Here is a 20551-nt window from a genome sequence, read left to right on the forward strand (position 1 = left end):
TACGCTAATGACCCCACTGGCACTTTGAGCAAAGCTACCGCCAACTGGGGACTATGCAGGTAACTAGTAATCTAGGTCACATAATTAAATGCACACTATTCCATACTGCCTTCTCAATCTCACACAGTGTGAGGCATTACTGAACACACAGTGGGTATATTTAGCTGTCATTTTAAAAAACCAACACATACTATATATATTGGTAGCTAAGACTTCTCTTTCAGTGAGAACTTTTTGAACCCAAGAGGTTGACACTCACTTCAAAAACTCCACTCCATCAGGGGTAGCTGGGACGTTGTACCTTCTCATATACTCATGCATCTCTGGGAAGCTTTGCCTCACATAATCTTCAGCACTGCTTTCCCGGACAGTTCCAAAGCGGAAGCCTTGAGAGGGATGATGTAGCTATGAGGGAGGAAAAAAAAAAGATATTTAATATCAATTATTCTTAGAATTGTTTTCAAAATTTTCTTCTTCCATCATTCTTTGGGACCTAACAGTGATTTAGAATTTTCCAAACACACATCGTCATTAACATGTACATAGAAATGTGCAGATACGTACCTGCTCTTTCATATCCTAGCTTTCACATAAGTAATTGTTCCAACTTCAGAAGCAAATGTATGGAAACAACGGACATAAAACAATTTTTTACTTTATGTTGAGAACCTATCAAAATTCTTCAGACACTGTATAAACTGGCATGTGGAGTCAGCCTATTACAAATTGCATATCAGACAAAGGTATAAAGATAATAAATTAAAGGTTGTGCTCCTTGGTTAGAACTACACAAAGGCCAAGATAAAACCTTGCATCTTGAGGGGTGCCTGGGTGGCTCAGTTGGTTAAGCATCTGACTTTGGCTCAGGTCAAGATCTCACGGTTCGTGGGTTCAAGCCTTGCGTTGGGCTCTGTGCTGGCAGCTCAGAGCCCAGAGGATGCTTCGGATTCTGTGTCTCCCTCTCTCTCTGGCCATCTCCTGCTCATGCTCTGTCTCTCTCTCAAAAATAAATAAATGTTAAAAAAAATTTTAACAACAACAACAACAACAACAACAAAAAACCCTTGGATCTTGAGATTGAAATATGCCCGATCCAAAGCAGTGAATACATCTGTTTATCTGTTTTATGCTATATTTTAGGTTTGTTGAATTTATATTTAGTATAATTATGAAATTATCTCTTTCCTTTAAATAACTGTATTTTTCAGTGCTGAATCATGCTGTATACTTGCTCAAATGGAATGGGATGTGGGACAGTTAGGAGCCACAGAGGAGAAGGGGAGCAGGGGTAGACACACTATTATAGTTCTCACACTAATACAGTGCACAACCTTGCAGTGGGGAGAAGTACCCGGGAGCTCTGCAGAGGCTTTCTGTCACCAAGGATAATAAAGATACAGCACGTGCAACACTATTTTTCATGAAAGTTGTACAGAAGTATTAATGTAGCATCTAAATTTAAGATTATTTCCAATATAAGATTGAACTGGGATTGGGCCACGTTATAAAAATAGTTGAATATCCTGTAGTCAGCAGTATTTTAGAGATGATACTTCTCCACAACTGTTAAATTATAGTTCCCGTACTTTTTGTTCTGCTTCATGTTAACATATTTGATATTATTGATTCTGACATGAAGTCCTGGGACGGGAATCCATGGTTGGGCTTCATGAAGTTTATAAAACTCCTGAAATTGTAGGCAGCATTTTATTTTATTTTTTTTAATAATTTTTTTAATGTTTATTTATTTTTGAGAAACAGAGAGACAAAGCACTAGCGGGTGAGGGGTAGAGAGAGAGGAAGACACAGAATCTGAAGCAGGATCTGGGCTCTGAGCTGTCAGCACAGAGCCCAATATGGGGCTCGAACCCACGAGCCGTGAGGTCATGACCTGAGCCAGAGTTGATTGCTTTACTGACTGAACCACCCAGGTGCCCCAGGCAGCATTTTATTTAAATAGGTAATTTTCTTTGATGAAGAAAATAATACAGTTTCTTTTTTTTTTAAGTTTATTTTGAGAGAGCCAGAGAAAGAGAAAGAGAGAGAACACAAGCAGGGAAGGGGTAGAGAGAGAGAATCCCAAGCAGGCTCCACATTGTCAGTACAGAGGCCCACAAGGGCTTGAACTCATGAACCATGAGATCATGACTTGAGCCAAAATAAAGAGATGGACAGTTAACCAACTGAGCCACCCAGGCACCCCTCTTTTTTTTTTTTTTTTACAGTTTTATTTATTTTTTAATAAATTAGGTTTTCAAGTTGTCAATAATGCCAAAAGGTTAAGGACTCACTAAATATGGTAACAACTTATATTTAAGATGAATTAGTTTTGTAACATGATAAAAATCTAACAATATGGCAATAAAATAAATAATAAACAAATTACATGGCCATCCTTATAGGATATTATGCAATGTATAATCATGTTTTAAAGCATATATATATATATATATATATATATATATATATATATGGAGAGAGAGATCATGAGCTGGGAGAGGGGCAGAGGGAGAGATAGAGATTGAGATCGAGATTAAGAAGGAAAGAGAGAGAGAGAGAGAGAGAGAGAGAGAGAGAGAGAGAGAGAATCTTAAGCAGGCTCCATGCTCATGGAGTTTGGGATGGGGCTCAATCCAATGACCCTGGGATCATGAGCTGAGCCAAAATCAAGAGTTGGATATTCAACCGACTGAATTGCCTTTGAACCACCCAGATGCCCTTGAAGCATATTTAATAAAACAATACAAATGCTCATATGACAAATGGAGAAAAAGCTTTTGTATGGTATGATCAAATTAAATATCTATATAGTTACTTTAAATGTTGTGATCCTCAACATATATCATATATGTTACACACACACATACACACACACACTTTGGAAGAAAATGTATCAAGATACTAACAATGGTCGTCCCATTGCTGGTGAAATTACAGGGGTACTTATTTATTTATAGACTTACAGAAGTATGCCTCATGTCTATAACTAGAAAAAAGTTTATTTTATGATCAGTGAAACAAATTCCTCACTAATTTATTCAACATTTATTGAGGGCCTACTTTGTATGACTTTCAAAGTTATTGGGGCCACAGAGGTAAAAACCTGCAATCATTCCCACATAGGGGAATGTGGTGGTTTATGTTATATTTTGCAGATCCCACTGTTGAGTAGGTGATAAAGCATAAGGCATGTGTTTAATGTAACTGTCCACACACTAAACAAATTCTAATGTTCTCTGCCAGCATAACCTTAACGAGGCACCAACAATAACAGTAGCTAATATTTACTGAATATTTATTATGTGCCAAACATGTTTTACATGCATTATCTTGTTTATTCCTCATAGCAGCTTCATGAAGGGGGCACTATTATTACTTCCTTAAAATTTTTTTTTAACATATTCATTTTTTAGAGAGAGAGAGAGAGAGAGAGAGTGGAGGAGGGGCAGAGAGAGGGAGACAATAGAATCTGAAACCCAGTTCTCTGAGCTGTCAGCACAGAGCCTGACTCAGGACTCAAACTCACAAACCGTGAGATCATGACCTGTGCTGAAGTTGGATGCTTAACCAACTGAGCCACCAAGGCGCCCCTATTACTTCCTTTTTAAAGATCAGTGAAATGAAGCTTAGAGAAGCAAAGTAACTGGCATAAGATCACACAGTTACAAGCAGAAGGGACTGAGTTAGAACCCAAGCCTGTCTGATTCCGAAGCCCATGCTTAACCGACTGAGCCACCCAGGCGCCCCCCCCTTTTTTTAAAATTTTTTTTTTAACATTTATTTTTGAGACAGAGAGAGAGCATGAACAGGGGAGGGTCAGAGAAAGAGGGAGACACAGAATCTGAAACAGGGTCCAGGCTCTAAGCTGTCAGCACAGAGCCCAACGTGGGGCTCGAACCCATGGACCACGAGATCACAACCTGAGCCAAAGTCGGATGCTTAACCGACTGCCGAAGCCCATGCTATTATTAACCTGCCTTGTGGCTCATGGCAGCAACTGGAGAGAAGATGCTTATTACAATAAATTCACTAGTCTTTTAAAATATTTGCAGGGCACCTAAGCATCTGACTCTTGATTTCGGCTCAGGTCATAATCTCACACTTCGTGAGTTTAAACCCCGTGTCAGGCTCCTAGCTGACAGCACGGAGCCTGCTTGGTATTTTCTCTCTCCCTGCACCTCCCCCACTTGCATGCATGCTCTCTTTCTCAAAATAAATCAATACACATTTAAAATATTCTCCTTAAGCCTTAGGCCCCTCTTGGCATTCTCACAGTTGCAAACTGCAGCCCTGTAGCTTGAGCAAGGCAAAGCTAACAGCATTCTGTCTGCTCAACACCTACTCATTTTTTAAGGCCCAGACCAAGTCTTTCTATCTGAAATCTTTGGTCTTAACTAGCTTCACCGTCCTATCTAGAACAAAACCATAAACAGTTTACTCTTTATCTGTGCTGGTATAGCACCTTGCATGTATATAATATGTAGTCTAGCTGTTTATTTAACCATCTTCCACTCTTCTTGTGCATTACTTCCTTTGGTTCTCCCAAGAAACTTATGAGGTATTTTTATTTTCTTCCTTTTATAGATGAAGACACTACTGATTAGATAGTTTGTCATTTGCCCAAGGTCATAGAGCTAGTAAATTTCAGACATGGATTTGAACGTAGGCAGTATGATGGAAAACAGTGACTTTTTGAACAATGTGAACACTGCTTCTGATACTATGACTCTTGTATGGCAAGAGTGTGGTCATTACAAAACTTGTGACTTAAGTGCCTGGCGGTGAGCTAAGGGCTCTAAATATTTTTAATTCTCACAATAATTCTGCAAGATTGATGTGATTTTCTTATTTTACAGATTAAGATGCTGAGGTTTGGGCAGTTAAAGTGACAATCTAATTCTCACAGCTAGCAATTAGCATGACTCAGCCCATGTTCTTTCCCCCCTGACGTGCAGACTGAGTTTCATTCATTTGCATATCACGGTGACCTATATGACACTTGGCACCCAACAGGTGTGCTATACGTTTGTCAAATTAACTTGCTCTATCACTTCTCTATTTCTCTCCACCTGCCTGACATCTCAGTTCATTCACTTCCCTAACTAGGGAAGTTCATTCACTTCCCTAACTTGCTGCATGCACTACACCCTCCTTCTGTAAGCCCTCACAGTACACAGAATTTTCTTTGCTAGAATCTATCACAGATCACTTCTTAAATTAAATTGCGTGACAGTTTAGTGTCTAGATTTTCAGCTTCTTCACTGGACTGGAAGCTGTGTGTGATAAACGTGTGATTAACCACTGTATTCCAATGACTTTCATTGTACAGTTGCTCAATTAAAATGCTTGACCAATGATTGATAACTCTTCTTTGAACCCAGAGTGAAGTGAGGGCTTTGTCGTCGTACTTAGCACAAGAGGGGCTAACAATCTAGCTTACAACTCCAGCTTTCAAAATGAACCCTCCTTTTAAGAGGTAAAGGGATGTTAGGTCAGTAATTCAATACTTTTGTCTTATATATGAAAAGAATCCCTTTCAGAAGTCCATTTTCGCCCATCACTCCGTGTGACAAAACTTTTATGGCCTACAAACTGTTTCTAGACAAACTGAACGCATCAGTGCTTCTTTCCTTCCCATGTTGTGGGAAAGAGTCACAAACCAGCAGATCCAAGCTCATATTCCAGCGGAGAACTAGCCCTTTGTGTTTCTTCTTTTCCATGCCTTTTGGGTTGCCTTTTGTTAATGGGCTCCCGAATCTGCCTCACGGGGCTCTAATGCCTATGAAAGGAAAGTTCCTTCAACATTAACACAAATAACCAGACTGCAATGGGAGGAAGCATTTTATTAGCCCAACAGGGGCCCTACTCTACTTTGGAGATGTTTTACAAACACTGCCACCTCTCTGGGCCAAGCCACCATCATTTCTGCCCCCTGCATACTTCCTCTCTTCCCCTGCAGTCCAGTCAGAGTAATCTTAGAGCCCAAAGATGATCATATTACTCACTTGCTTATTAACACCTATTCAGTGGCTCTCCATTGCCCTTGGGATAAACTGGCCTCCTCATGAGAACTCCGAGATTCTGCATAACCTTTCTCTGCCTTCTCTTCTCCAGTTTCATGTCCTCACTCTCTTCCTGGTCCTCTAAGCTTTAGTCAGTTCTCTCAGTTCTTCCAACATATACTTTTTGCTTGATCAGAGCTCTTGTCCATAGTCTTCACTCTGCCCAGAATGCTCTTTCTCCTCAACCCAACCTTTCCTTTGTGTAGCTAACTCTTAAACATTGCTTCCCCACAGAAGCTTTCACTGACCCTTAGTCTAGATTAGGCCACCTGTAACACTCTCCCACTATACCCTGCCATAGTACTGATAAAACTTGGAATTATTTGTTCAATGTCTGCTTTTCCTATTAGCTTGTAAGTTCCCACAAGGGCAGGGCCCATGCCTATCTCATTTGTATGGTCACAAGTCGTCAACAAATGTTAGCTACTATTACTGTCATCATCATTATCATCATCACATCATGGTTATGCAACAAACATAGTGCTTGGCACACAGCAGATGCCTGACAAAGATTGGTGTCATAAATCACCATTATTAATCTAACATTCCCTTAGGTTAGACACATTACAAACTTGATACTTTTGTCACATTTCATGTTGTCTTTCCCCATAAAAATTATTTTTTTTCCTTTTAATTCTTATCTTAATTCTTCTGGAACAATATATTCTTTTTAAATTTCTCCATGTGCGATTCTAATGGGAAAACACAATGGGCTATTCAGCAGTCACAGAATAATGGAATCAGAAAAGGGATCTAAGAATGGATGCAACCGATGGGCCAGCACAGTCCATCCTGTGTGTCCATGTGGTGTGTAATTCAAACAGCCAGGGATGTCAGAAAGCCCGCATCAAGGAGGGAAGATAGCTGAGCTGTGTTACAGCCATCACTGGGAAGTCCCAGAGAGAGAAAAATTTCTTTAAAGTTTCAGCTAAATATCTTGCCAGCTCTTCCAGTTCTGTTTATACTTGTTTCAACCTCTTCAGGCCTGGGGAAATATCAAAGGTTAAACTATCCATCTGTATGTGACCTATTCAGCATTAATGGAACTCTATGCAGAGCACCTGCATGGAGAATAATCAGATATGCGTTTTGGAGAAAGCAGAGAAGTGCTCAAAACAAAATGGAAGCGAACTCAAGGAATAATCAAGGGGCTATGTTCAAGAAGATATGATGCTTTAGATTTAAAAACAGTCTTAATGGTGGGTATTTTCATTTAAGGTCTACATTTGTATTCTTCTGAGACTGTACTTTAATAAATGGCAGGTAGTCACTAGACTTGGTTTAATGTCCTTTGGAATTGAGTGGAGAGGGGAATTCTTAACCTGCCCGGTGGAATGGAATAAACTAGTTATTGAGACCATAGCTCCTCCCCATGCCATAATTCTATCCACTTAAAACCTGTGGCCTCTATAATATGGAGTGATCTCAGAGTTCAGAGGGGCTTTAAAAGTCACCTACTGTAATCATCCATTGATTTCTGAATCCTTTACAGCAAAGCTAAGCACACCACCTGGAATTTCTTTAAGATGTAGATTCTGATTCACTATGTCTAGGTTGGAGCATGAGAGCTTGCATTTCTTTTTCTTTTTTAATTTTTTTTAACATTTATTTATTTTTGAGAGAGGGAGAGTATAGGCGTGCGCGCACACACACACACACACACACACACACACACACGAGCGGGGGAAGGGCAGAGAGAGAGAGAGAGGGAGACAGAAGCCAAAGCAGGCTCCAGGCTCCGAGCTGTCAGCACAGAGCCTGACACGGGGCTTGAACTCACAAACTGAGATCATGACCTGAGCCGAAGTCAGACGCTTAACTGACTGAGCCACCTAGGTACCCCTACCCTTCAAGGTAATTTTGAGAAGTCATGAGATCATGGCCTGAGCTGTGATCAAGAGTCAGACGCTTAACCAACTGAGCCACCCAGGCACCCCAAGAGTCTGCATTTCTAACAAGATCCCAGTTGATGCTGACCCTTGGTTCATGGACCACAGTTGGAGTAGCAAGGCTTTATTTATAAAATCACTATTAAGTGCCTATTAAGTCTCTGCTTGGAAGTTTTCAGAGAAAAGGAAATCACTCCTCTTGAAGCCTATCTTCTGTATAGGAGAGATGACTCTATGCCCCACCTAATCAAACTACCCATTCGAATATAATAATAATAATAATAATAATAATAATAATAACAGTGAATATTTTCATATACTTACTGTATGCTAATACATTTAAATGTAATGAGATTGCTACTTTTATTATTTATTATTACCTCTGAAGGGTTAAGATTCAGGGAGATTGTGCATATTGTGTAAGACCAGCAGAAAGTGATAAATTAAGATTTGAATCTGACTCTGTATGACTTGCAGCTCTCACCCTGTCTAGTACTACATTCTGCTTTTATAGACTTGTGTTATTGTCCAAGTTTTAATTTTAAATAACACATGGAGTTAAAGCTTAACTTTAAATAACACATGCTACAATTTCAAAGTCCTTTTGGTTATTATAGGTGTGGCCATATAATTTATATTGCAAACTGGACACTTCTTCAAAAGAGGTCACTACTGATTGTTACAAAGGAAGAGCACACCCACCAAGACTCCTCCCAGCAAACAGGGATATGTGTTCACGGAGTTATTACTCATGCTCAGAACATCAGAATACAGAAAACTGAGGCTGGAAACAATGTTCCCGAGCCCCGCTCAGTCTCTCTCTAATGTGAATTACTGAGTACACTTTATGTTGTAATTCTTTTTTTCCATGTTAATCCTATTTTCTTCTACGAAAGCTGGGCTCTCCATTTAAATGTAAGGATTTTACTTCCTCTCTTGATTTTTAGTCCGAAGCCGTCTATGTTAGGTCAGCTAATCTCTAATCAACATCATTCTCTGACATCATGTTTAATTTATATGAGGTTTAGTCCAGGTCCTTCTGACAACCTGAGTCATTGCATCCAAACCCTAACTAGAGGTTAGCAAACTATGCTGCATGGCCTAATTCCGGCCTGCTACTTGCTTTTGTAAATCAAGTTTTATTGGAACAAAAGCCATGCCCTTCATTTACATATTGTCTATAGCTACTCTTGTTCTACAACAGTGGAGTTGAGTAGGTGTGAAAGAGACTATGGTTTCACAAAGCCTCACATATTACTATCTGGCCCAAACAGAAAATGTTTGCCAGCCCAGGGTATAGATAATATTGATCTATTTCATTGATTCCCATACTTGAAACTTTACTCCATTCTAAAACCCCATCGATCATTTAAGGGATGCCACATTCACAGGTGAATGAACAGAAGTGGGGCTGATAAATCTCTGCAGGCTTCCTGGCGCTGCACAGATTTAGGCTTTAGTTGGACAGCACATCTCACTTCGAGCTGCTTGGAGTATCAATGTCCCAACAGCACGTTCCCGGCAACTACAAGTCCTCTGTGTCTTTTTAGGGCCAGTAATCGAAAAGCTCTGGTCACAGAATTTCAAATTGAAGCATTCGTATGATGCTGGGACTAATTCTGAATTAAATCTTAAATTCCAGGGCAGGTGCCATTAAAGCCGTCTGCACAGGCCTGAAGTTATGAGAATTGGCCAGTGACACACCCGATCACTCTCGTGGAGATGTTTCCTTCATTTCATTCTCTTCTTTGCCACGTGCCTCCAGTCCTCATCCTTTTGATGCAGACTTCATGTATCTGCTGTTTCATCAAAGCTGCAGGTATTTATGAGTTCTATATTATTCCCTTCATTATTTTAATAATGGTAACAGCTGACCCTTATTGGGTATTTCCTTCATTCCAGGCATTGTGCCAAAATCTTAAATTCATCACCTCATGTAATCCTCACAGTGTCTTTTTGTGCTACATATAACCATTATCCCCATTTTAAAGATGAGGGAGGGGGTGGGGGAGTGGGAGGATGGGTGGAGACTGAAACTTAAAGCGGTTTAGCAACTTGCCCCAGGCCATATAACCAGAAAATGGCAGACCAAGGAACTGAATCCAGAGAACCTGTGCTCTTCATCTCTAGTTTATACTGCCTTCAGGAAAGATTCGTCTTCTCTGAGAAGCTATAGATATGATAGGCACTCCTCAAGACTTGTTCAGTTTAATGTGAACAAGTGCCAGTTTAAAGACATAAGACCGAGAGCCTATACGCTTTAGGTTTTTAAACAAGGTATTTATCACGGTCATAACAACAGCAGCAAAAACAGCAACATTTGAACTATGCTGTTTACAAAACTCATTCATGCATATTATTCCATTCACAAGGTGCAAGCAGTATGATGTTTCTGTGTTCTATTCATAAAAGGCAAAAAATAAGCTAGATGGTTTGGCCAAGCTCCCAAAAACAAGCACGTTCATCCTGTATCCCACGGGGCCCAAATGCTTGTGCTCAGTATCTAGCAGTCTTGGGGTGGCTGTAGAAGGACCGAACCCTGATCCTTCCCCTGCTTGCCAGCATCCCCACATCTTCACACACACCTCTGCTGCCACAGCGGCCATCTTAATGCTCCTGTCACTGTAACGTGAGTTACAGGTGGGGCCTAGGGACTGAACTTGAAAAGAGATGCCAAAGTCGGGAAGGCTATAAAACTATGGAGTCCAGCCTGGAGGACATGCTACAGATCATTTAGTCCATTTACTTATTTTTATAGCTAACAATATAGGTAGCTTCTATTTATTATGCACTCTCTGTATGTCAAGCATTATGCTAAAACTTTAACATGCTTTATATATTTTAAGCCTCATAACAACCCCATGAGGTATTTATTATCATCTCCAAATTTCATACAAGAAACTAAGACTTGCATTTAAATAAATTGTCCAAGATCACTCAGCCAATAAGCATACAGGAGGATTCTGAACGTAGACTCCAGAGTCTTTGTATTTAAACATTCCTGATGTGTACCATAGGAAGATTTAGGCTCATAATGAGAAAATGAAGGGACTTGCTCCAGGTCCCACAAATAAGGTAAAGGTAAGCTTGAAAAACCCTAACTCAGGCTCACATATAATCCTGTTAAATAAATAATCCCCTTCCCAAATGAATGTGGTTGATAAAAGTAATTGTTATTTCTTCTTTTTGGTGTGTCATGTTCAGTAACACTTCCCCATCTACTATTTATGAAACTGTAAGTTCCCAGACTTTATTTCCTTCTTTAAACAATTAAATTTGTTCAGCAACACGCATGAAATGGCATTGCAGTACTCATTTACTAGGCCTCTGGAAGTCTGTGGTATATTTCTGGGTCATGTACAGTAAGACAAGGGAGGGCCTATTATCATGGCTTTTATGGTATCCAGCCTTTGAACACTAGAGAAAGTAACCCCAAGAATAATAGGATTTCTATAGGGGAATTATTGCTGTTGTGCTACAAATGTTCTACCTATGTCTTTTGTTTCCTGTTCCCTTTCCTTCATATGAGTCACACTTTGTTGGTCTTTTCTGGCCCTGGTCTCAATGTCTTATGTATTCATCTGGAACTGCCTATCCTATTTTTTTGTTTGTTTTGTGTGTGTGTTTTGTTTTGACATTAGTTGATTTATTTCATTTGTTTTCACCCCCCCCCCCTTTTTTTTTTTATACTTTGACATTTGTATTTAAATTCCAGTTAGGGGGCGCCTCAGTGGCTTAGTCAGTTAAGCATACGACTTCTGCTCAGGTCATGATCTCGTGGTCCGTGAGTTCAAGCCCCGCATCAGGCTCTGTGCTGACAGCTCAGAGCCTGGAGCTTGCTTCAGATTCTGTGTCTCCCTCTCTCTCTGCCCCTACTCTGCGTGCGCTCTGTCTCTCTCTCAAAAAAAGAATAAATAAGTAAATAAATAAATAAATATTATAAACAAAATAAATTCCAATTAGTTAACATATAGTGTAATTATATTAGTTTCAGGAGCACAATTTAGCGATTCATCACTTACATATAACACCCAGTACTCATCACAAGTGCCCTCCTTAATACCCATCACCCATTTCATGCATCCCAGCCTATACTATTCAGTTCACTGAGATCCTTCTGATTGTCTTATTCAAAATCCCCTTCAAACCCCATTTTACACTCAGTGATCTTGTGGAGCTAAGTCCATTTCTCCCTCATATGCCAGATGAATGATTTCACTACTGGTACTACCACACTAGTGGTGTTTCCAAATGAAGAAGTAATCATAATTACTGGAATAATCATAAACACGATGGCAGTGATGATGATGACAATGACAATGATGATATAGCTCACCATGTGCCGGGAATTGTTTCAACGCTTTAGACATACCAACTTTTTAAATCTTTACAACAGTCCTAAGAGACTGATTCTTTCAATCTCTCCATTTTATAGAAGAGAATCCTGAAGCACAGAGCCACTGACTTGTCTGTGCTTATGGAGCCAATGAATGACGGAGGTGGGCGGTCTGTGTGGCTCCATTTATGCTCTTGACCACTGTGGTTTTAGCAGCTATCCCCTTAACTGCTGTGACTCAGTTCCCTTATCTGCAAAATGGTTAATTGAAAGAGTTCAGCTATTGTACACAGAGCTCAACAGCTGATTATGGGAGCTTAATTAGCTCTTAACAATCTGCTAATACCCATAGCTATCATTTACTGTGCTGATTATATATATATATATATATATATATATATATATATGCCCACATGCATCATCTCATTTCAGCCTTCCTATACCCCTATGAGGTAGCTTCTGTTAATAACTCCGGTTCATGGATGGAGAATGAAGCTCAGAGCTATGAAATCACTTTCTTCAGCCCATAGTGCTGGAGTCGGTTGGTATGCATACTGATCAGCTGACACTAGAACCCAACTACATGTAAGATATTGTCTTAATGGGATTTTCAAAGGTTAAATATGATCATAATGCAATAAGTCTAGAACCATAATTCCTCCAAAGATGTGATTCTACTGTAAGTGGCAGAACTGGGGCATGAACTGGGTCGGCCGAGGCCAGAACCAACGCCTCTGATGGAAAAGGGGAGGATTTCTTTAAGCCCGTGGCATCAGAATAACCCTGGCTTTTTGTTTATGTAATTGAGTGGCTATCCAGCCAAACTTCAAGGTGAAAAATGACCTTTGGACTGTGGAACTCAAACTTCTCACTTGAGTCATTGCCCATCACCAGTACTGTACCCTGCAGACTGAGCAGGCAGGCAGGTCCTTGCTGAAACTGGAGTCAGCAATTCTGGGCTGATTAAATGCAAATGAATGAAAACAGCAATGAATTTATCTCCAGGCTATGTGATGTAAGCTTTTTGGCACAACTCCACCCAAATCCTTGTGCATAGGAACTTGTTTTAATGCCAGTTTTTATTTAATTATAAAATTCAGAAGATTGAAATATTAAAGTATGTCCAGTTTGGTCTTCATTCAGGGTGGGTTGGGTGTAAAACTACAGTAGGAGGTTTAGCGGAAAGGTCAGTAATCCCACAGCATGGACCCCAGGAAACCAGCCTCTTGGAGAAGCTGCCAAAGGAAAACATCAAACAAAAAGACACGCTCTGAGTAACACTAAAAAGAGAAATCCTTTCCTTTTGCTTCATTTTTTTTTTTCCCTAGGCTAGTTCTCGGGGATGACTTGGGCTGTATCCAATAATTTTATTTGCCATGGTTGAATACGCAATCCGTCTTTGCTCTGGAGCTCAAGGGAGTTGGGGATTGAGCCCTTATGATGGAGGGGCCCTCAAAGATTCAAGCATCTATTCTGACTAAATGTATCCAGGAGAAGATGCCTCTCCTCCCACCAGGGCGGCTTGCCTATACCATGGCTCCCAGCTTTTCTTCCCACTTGAGACCAACTTCCAGTTTATGACTGAGCTGGTGTTTGCTTATCTTTCTTTTCTGTTCAGCACATTTGCTCCTGTTAAATGAATCACAAAGTAGCGTTTTGCTTTTTGAGCTAAGCATCAGAGGGCAGCAGTCAGCTGAGATAAAAAGGCATTTTCTTTTTCCTTCTTCTGCAAATTTGAGAAAATTTTCATGTAGCAGTAAAAAAAAAACAAAAAAAAACTAAAACAAACCAAAAAAAAAAACAAAAAACATGCAACGATTCATAAAGTTTGCAGTTGAGAAAAATGAGGATCAGCAAGATTAAGCAATTTGGCCAAGAGTATGAACAGCTAGGTGGAGTTATGTCATACACACATTTAACACAGTAAACTTGTGTGGTGCCTCTGGAATTGAACCTGAATGTAGGTTCTGATTCCACTACTTTAAGTAATCCTCACAGCAAACAAATTAGGAGAATGAAATGAATTTATAATTCATAGGCAGAAACTGGCTTGGTGCAAACTGGAAGAACAGATCCATGAAGTGTCTCTAGTGACTAGACAGTAGAAGTAAATGCTTAGTAAGTGTCTGATGAATTAATATACCCATAGTGCAGAGAATGAAAAAACAAAAGCTGACTCAGAATTGAAAATAAATTTATGATAATTAATCTACACTGAGTTTAAAAAACATACATTCTGGGGGCACCTGTGTGGCTCAGTCGGTTGAGCATCTGACTCTTGATTTAGGCTCAGATCACAACCTTGAGGTTCAGGAGATACGGAGCCCCACATCAGGCTCTGTGCTGACAGTGAGGAGTCTGCTTTGGATTCTCCCTCTCCTCTCTCTGCCCCTCCCCTACTCATGCTGCTCTCTCTCAAAATAAATAAACTTTTTACAGAAAATAAGCATATGGGTGTGCCTGGGTGGCTCAGTTGGTTAGGGGTCTGACTTAGTTTCAGGTCATGATATCATGGTTTGTGGGTTTGAGCCCCACATCAGGCTCTGTGCTGACAGCTCAGACCTGGAGGCTGCTTTGGATTCTGTGTCTCCCTCTCTCTCTGCTCCTCTGCTGCTCATGCTCTCTCTCTCGCTCTTAAAAATAAATATTAAAAAAATTTTTAAAAAGTAAAAATAAAAGCATACATTCTAAAACAAGTTAAATATGTTTCATCAGTTTACTTTTTTTTTTTTCAAAAATTTTTTTAACATTTATTTATTTTTGAGACAGAGAGAGACAGAGCGTGAACAGGGGAGGGTCAGAGAAAGAGGGAGACAGAATCTGAAACAGGCTCCAGGCTCTGAGCTGTCAGCACAGGGCCCAACGCGGGGCTCGAACTCACGGACCGTGAGATCATGACCTGAGCTGAAGTCGGACGCTTAACCGACTGAGCCACCCAGGCGCCCCACGTCCCTGCCTTTAATCAGCTTGAGTCTAGGGAGGAAGCAAACATTTATACCCCATGATACGTACGCTGATCCAGGTCTCCTCAGTTTTGTAGAGGAGGTGGCTTGTGAGATAAGATTTAAAGTAAGAGAGGTAGAACGTGGAGGCTTGGTGGGAAAGTAAGCACTCTGAAGGCGGCAGAAACGGAGAGAAAGAAGTGACCTCTGGTGCAGTGGTGGAAGAGGTTGTGAAACAGACCAATATGGCTGAGGGGGAGAGTGCAGCAGGCGTGTGTCGTGAGGGAGAAACAGGGCCCACTTAGCATGTCAGTGCTAAGGAGCCTGGTGTCATCCCTCTGCTGAGGGCTTTTGACCACCATCATTGTCATCATCAATAATTATTTAGCAGTTAATTGTGGAAGGCGTAGCTCTGAACACTTTATCACTGTAGCAGCTTGCTTACTATTCATAACAACCTATGAGGTAGGTACTTAGGAACAAAATAGCTTAGCAACTTGTCCAAGGTCACATAACTAGCAAAGGTTAGAGCTGGGGTTCAAACCCAGGCAGTCTGGCTCCAGAGCCTATACTCTTAACCATCTCACTTGACTGATGTCAGTGTCCTCCCATTTTCTCTCTCTTTTTTTTTTTTTTTTTTGAGACAGAGCATGTGAGTTGGGGAGGGGCAGAGGGAGAGGGAGACAGAGAATCCTAAGTAGGCTCCACGCCCAGCATGGAGCCCAATGCAGGGCTTGATCCCATGACAATGAGATCATGACCTGAGCCCAAATCAAGAGTCAGATGCTTAACCGACTGAGCCACCCAGGCACCCCTTCTTTTTCCTCCCATTCTCTTGAGGGGTTTTCCTTTCTTTCATTCTCTCCATTTCTACCTCCAATCCTGAATAAATAGAGAGACAGAGCGTGAACAGGGGAGGGTCAGAGAAAGAGGGAGACAGAATCTGAAACAGGCTCCAGGCTCTGAGCTGTCAGCACAGAGCCCGATGCGGGGCTCGAACCCATGGACTGTGAGATCATGACCTGAGCCGAAGTCAGATGCTTAACCGACTGAGCCACCCAGGCACCCCTGTTTCATCAGTTTAAAAGTAATTGTAAGTGGAGGGGCGCCAGGATGGCTCAGTCGGTTAAGGAGCCGACTTCAGCTCAGGTCAAGACCTCGCGGTCCATGAGTTCGAGCCCCGCATCAGGCTCTGTGCTGACAGCTTGGAGCATGGAGCCTGCTTTGGATTCTGTGTCTGCCTCTCTCTCTAGCTCTCTGCTGTTTGTGCTCTGTCTCTGTCTTTCAAAAATGAGTAAATGTTAAAAAAATTTTTTTCAAAAAGTAATTGTAAGTGGAAGCTATTTGATTATTTTAAAATTCATCATCTGTTATATCAGTATACATTAAAAAATAATGAACTATTTGTAGCTAAAAATATTGATTTAAAAAAACTGTTTACTTATCAAACCCTGAATTAATACTTCCTCTTTAAAAAAAAAATTTTTTTTTTTGGTTCATATTCTGACTGGTAATATTCAGATGAGCGGGCTTATTTGCAAATGGACCATTTCTTTCCAGAATTATAGAATGCTAGATCTAAGGTTATATTAGAACCATTTGATTCATAATCCTTAATTTGCAGATGAAGAGACTAGAGTTAACCAAAGTTAAATGAATATTCAACAGACTTGACTATGGCAAAGTTGAGAGAAGAACCAAGTTTCCTGGACTCTTGAGAATCCATGAGTCATACAAATAAAAATAAAGTGTGCATACACAGATATTTCAGAATGAAAAGTGAACAGAAACAACCCTGGATATCTGGATTAATGTTTAAACTGTTGAAATGGATATTATGGAAATACTTAACTAGTTTCACTTTATGAAAAAATTTCAAACACATATTCATTTGTTTAATGCTAAAGGTAATACATGAATCTATTCTCACTGTAAAATGCAAACAGAACTTTCATAGCATAAAACATTATAGTATCTCTTTTTCCTCCCTGATTCTATTGCCTCCTCTAGAAGTAGCTGTTGCAGATATTTTAGTGGTTATCATGAGTATTCTTGTGCTTACCTTGAGCTCTAAGGGGCTGAATTTGGTATTTAGATGTCTTTTTTTTTTTAACTTTTTAAATATTTTATTTATTTTTAATAGAGAAAGACAGAGCACAAGTGGGGAAGGGGCAGAGAGAGAAGGAGACACAGAATCCAAAGCAGGCTCCAGTCTCCGAGCTGTCAGCACAGAGCCCGACGCGGGGCTCGAACTCACAAACTGCGAGATCATGACCTGAGTGGAAGTCCGACGCTTAACTGACTGAGCCACCCAGGCGCCCCTAGATGTCTTTTTTTGATTACAGCCTAGAAAATTTATAAGCTTTGTTTGAGACCATTGTTTTGTTTAAGGAAAATGAAATAGAAATTCCAGTTTAAAGGTGTGGCTAGCTGGTATGTGAACCACAGAGAGACACGAATCTCTTAGATTTCCACAGTAACTTTGTCTATTTATTCTCAGCCAAAGAACTTCAAAAACACCTTCTATACATATCCTCCCCCAAACCCTGGGATGTCAGGAGGGAGGAGCTGTTGTGTTCTCCATTTACTGAATAGGAAACCAAACTCTAAAGACATTACATGTGTATAGTCTACTAATTTAATTAATGGCTCCAATTCTTCCCTCTGCCACGTCACCGTGAGTGCCCTCCCTCTTTGACTTTGGTTCCGGCCAGAGAACTTAATTTTGGTCACTGAAATGTTAGCAGAAATGATGTAAGCACAGTCTTGGTAAGTGCTCGGACCTTCTGCTTTGTGCTGTAGCCATCTGCTGTCGCCATGAGCAGGACATACTTGGGTTAGTCTGCTGGAGGATAAGACACGTGGAGCAGAGCCAAGTAACCTACCTGAAGCAACCCCAGATCAGCCCACAGCCAGCTGACCTCTAAATACGTAAGTGAGCCCAGACTAGGTCTGCTAAACCTGGCAAACTTGAGAGCCGCATAAATGCTTTTTGTTGTATGCCACTGATGTTTTGTGGTTTATTATATGGTATTATCATAGCAATAGGTAACTGATAGAGCGGTAACAACTACAAATGAGAATCCAGAAATTTAAGATCTTCTGTCTCTACGCCTAGTGCTCATGTTATCTGGGCCAATTTTGCCTTTGTGCCTTTGCACACATTACTTCTGCCTGGAATTCCATTCCTCCTGGTCTTCCTAGAAAATCCAGATTAGGCACATCTTTTAAAAGCCTCTCTGATCTTCCTAAGAAAGAGTCAACTATCCTCGTGGGAGCCACTTCTCCCTTCGACATATTTTTATTATTTTACTAATCACGGTGTGGCACTAGTTGTTTACTTAAATGTATTTCTTTTTTTAAAAGTGTTTTATTTACTTATTTTGAGAGAGGGAGAGTGCATGTGTGCCAGAGCATGTGAGTGGGGGAGGGGCAGAGATAGAGAATCCCAAGCAAGCTCTGCGCTGTCAATGCAGAGCCCAACATGGGCTCGATGCCACAAACTGTAAGATCATGCCCTGAGCTGAATTCAAGAGTCAGATGCTGAACTGACTGAGCCCCCCAGGTGCCCTTACTTGAATGTATTTCTTAAGGGAATATGAGTTTCCTTGAACTTCTTTAGGACCGCCATAGTGCCTCATTATCATTTTAGGAATTCTATTAGTTGGTAGAAAGAACATGTAAGAAGAAATGAATGATTTCTTTTTTAAAAATTTTTAATATTTTTATTTTAGAGAGGGAGATACTGTGTCTGTGAGTGGGGGAGAGGGGCAGAGGGAAAGAGATAGAGAGAATCTCCATGTTAATGTGATCTCACAACCCTGGGATCATGAGCAGAGCCCAAACCAAGAGTTGGACGCTCAACAGACTGAGCCACCCAGGCACCTCAAATGATTTTTTTTTTTTAATTTTTTTAACGTTTATTTTGGAGAGACAGACAGCGTGAGAAGGGGAGGGGCAGAGAGAGACACACACACAGAATCTGAAGTGGGCTCCAGGCACTGAGCCATCATCACAGAGCCTAATGTGGGGCTCGAACCCATGAATCATAAGATCATGACCTGAGCCCAAGTTGGATGCTCAACTGACTGAGCCACCCAGGCACCCCCACCCCAAATGATTTCTTGCTAAAAGCTTTCAAAAATAGGGACGCCTGGGTGGCTCAGTCAGTTAAGGGTCCAATTTCAGCTCAGGTCATGATCTCATAGTTCGTGAGTTCAGAGCCCCTCATCAGGTTCTGGGCTAACAGCTCAGAGCCTGGAGCCTGCTTTGGGTTCTGTGTCTCCCTCTCTCTCTGCTTCTCTCCCACTCGCGCTCTGTCTCTCTCTCTCTTTCAAAAATAAATAATAAACACTAAAAAATAAAAAAAAAAATTAAGGCTTTCTAGCATATTTCTGATTTAGTCTTTCCTACCATCTGAGTTAGGGCCCCTGGGTCAGGTGAACAAAGAATTCTTTGATTCAGCACATTTATATCATATATACCGTGTACCAGTTGATGATCACCATGAATAACATAGAAAATGTCTCTACTCCTATAGAAAAAAAAATAACAAAAAGCAAACCAGATAATTACAGATTAGTGATAAATTGAAGAGAACAAGAGAAAAAATGGTATAATGAGACAGAAAGTCAGGTGGGGAGGCCACTTCTCATAGGGCGGTCAGAGAAAGGGATATCCTCACTGGGTACTTGATGGTGAACACATTCCCTTCCCTAATTTAATGCAGTGTTGTTGTTTTTTTAAGTTTATTTATTTATTTTGAGAGAGAACAAGCAAGTGAGCGAGTACGGGAAGGGCAGAGCGAGAAGGATGGAGGAGAATCCCAAGCAGGCTCCACATTGTCAGTGCAGAGCCCAATGCGGGGCTTGAACTCTCCAACTGTGAGATCATGACCTGAGAAGACATCGAGCCTGACATGTAACCGACTGAGCTACCCAGGTGCCCCTTACTGCAGTGTTTTAATCTCGACTTGATTACACATTTTCTGAGGACAAAAATTATATGCACTGTTCTTTATATTTTACTCTAGGCATGGAGAATAACTTGCTGGCTGATTTATTAATCTGATAACGAGAGGGCACAATAAGTTCATCGTCTGCGTGCACGTGCGTGTGTGTTCCTTTCAGATTTTAAAATTTATGCTATTTGCTTGGAGGGTTATTATAAGTCTGTAAATTCTACAAATAAATTTCATATTCCTTGGTAATACTTCTGGGCTTCTTCTGAGATTTCCTATTTAAAAATGGTCACTGGCTTTGCTTTAAAGATGTATGTCAAAGCATAAATCTTGAGTGCCATGAATGTTGGCTGTAATTCTGC

At 40.6% G+C, this 20551-nt stretch overlaps 1 protein-coding gene across 1 annotated transcript in view; it reads right to left on the bottom strand.

Moving 5' to 3' along the window:
- The window catches only part of GRIN3A (glutamate ionotropic receptor NMDA type subunit 3A), a 170052-nt gene that overhangs the window by 56007 nt on the left and 93494 nt on the right, over positions 1-20551 (bottom strand). The window contains exon 4 of the mRNA XM_042912479.1: positions 260-405. Within this exon, the coding sequence (XP_042768413.1) occupies positions 260-405 (146 nt within the window). The remainder of the gene's footprint in view (positions 1-259; positions 406-20551) is intronic.

This window comes from Panthera leo, chromosome D4 (assembly GCF_018350215.1).
Source record: "Panthera leo isolate Ple1 chromosome D4, P.leo_Ple1_pat1.1, whole genome shotgun sequence".
Lineage (NCBI taxonomy): Eukaryota > Metazoa > Chordata > Mammalia > Carnivora > Felidae > Panthera > Panthera leo.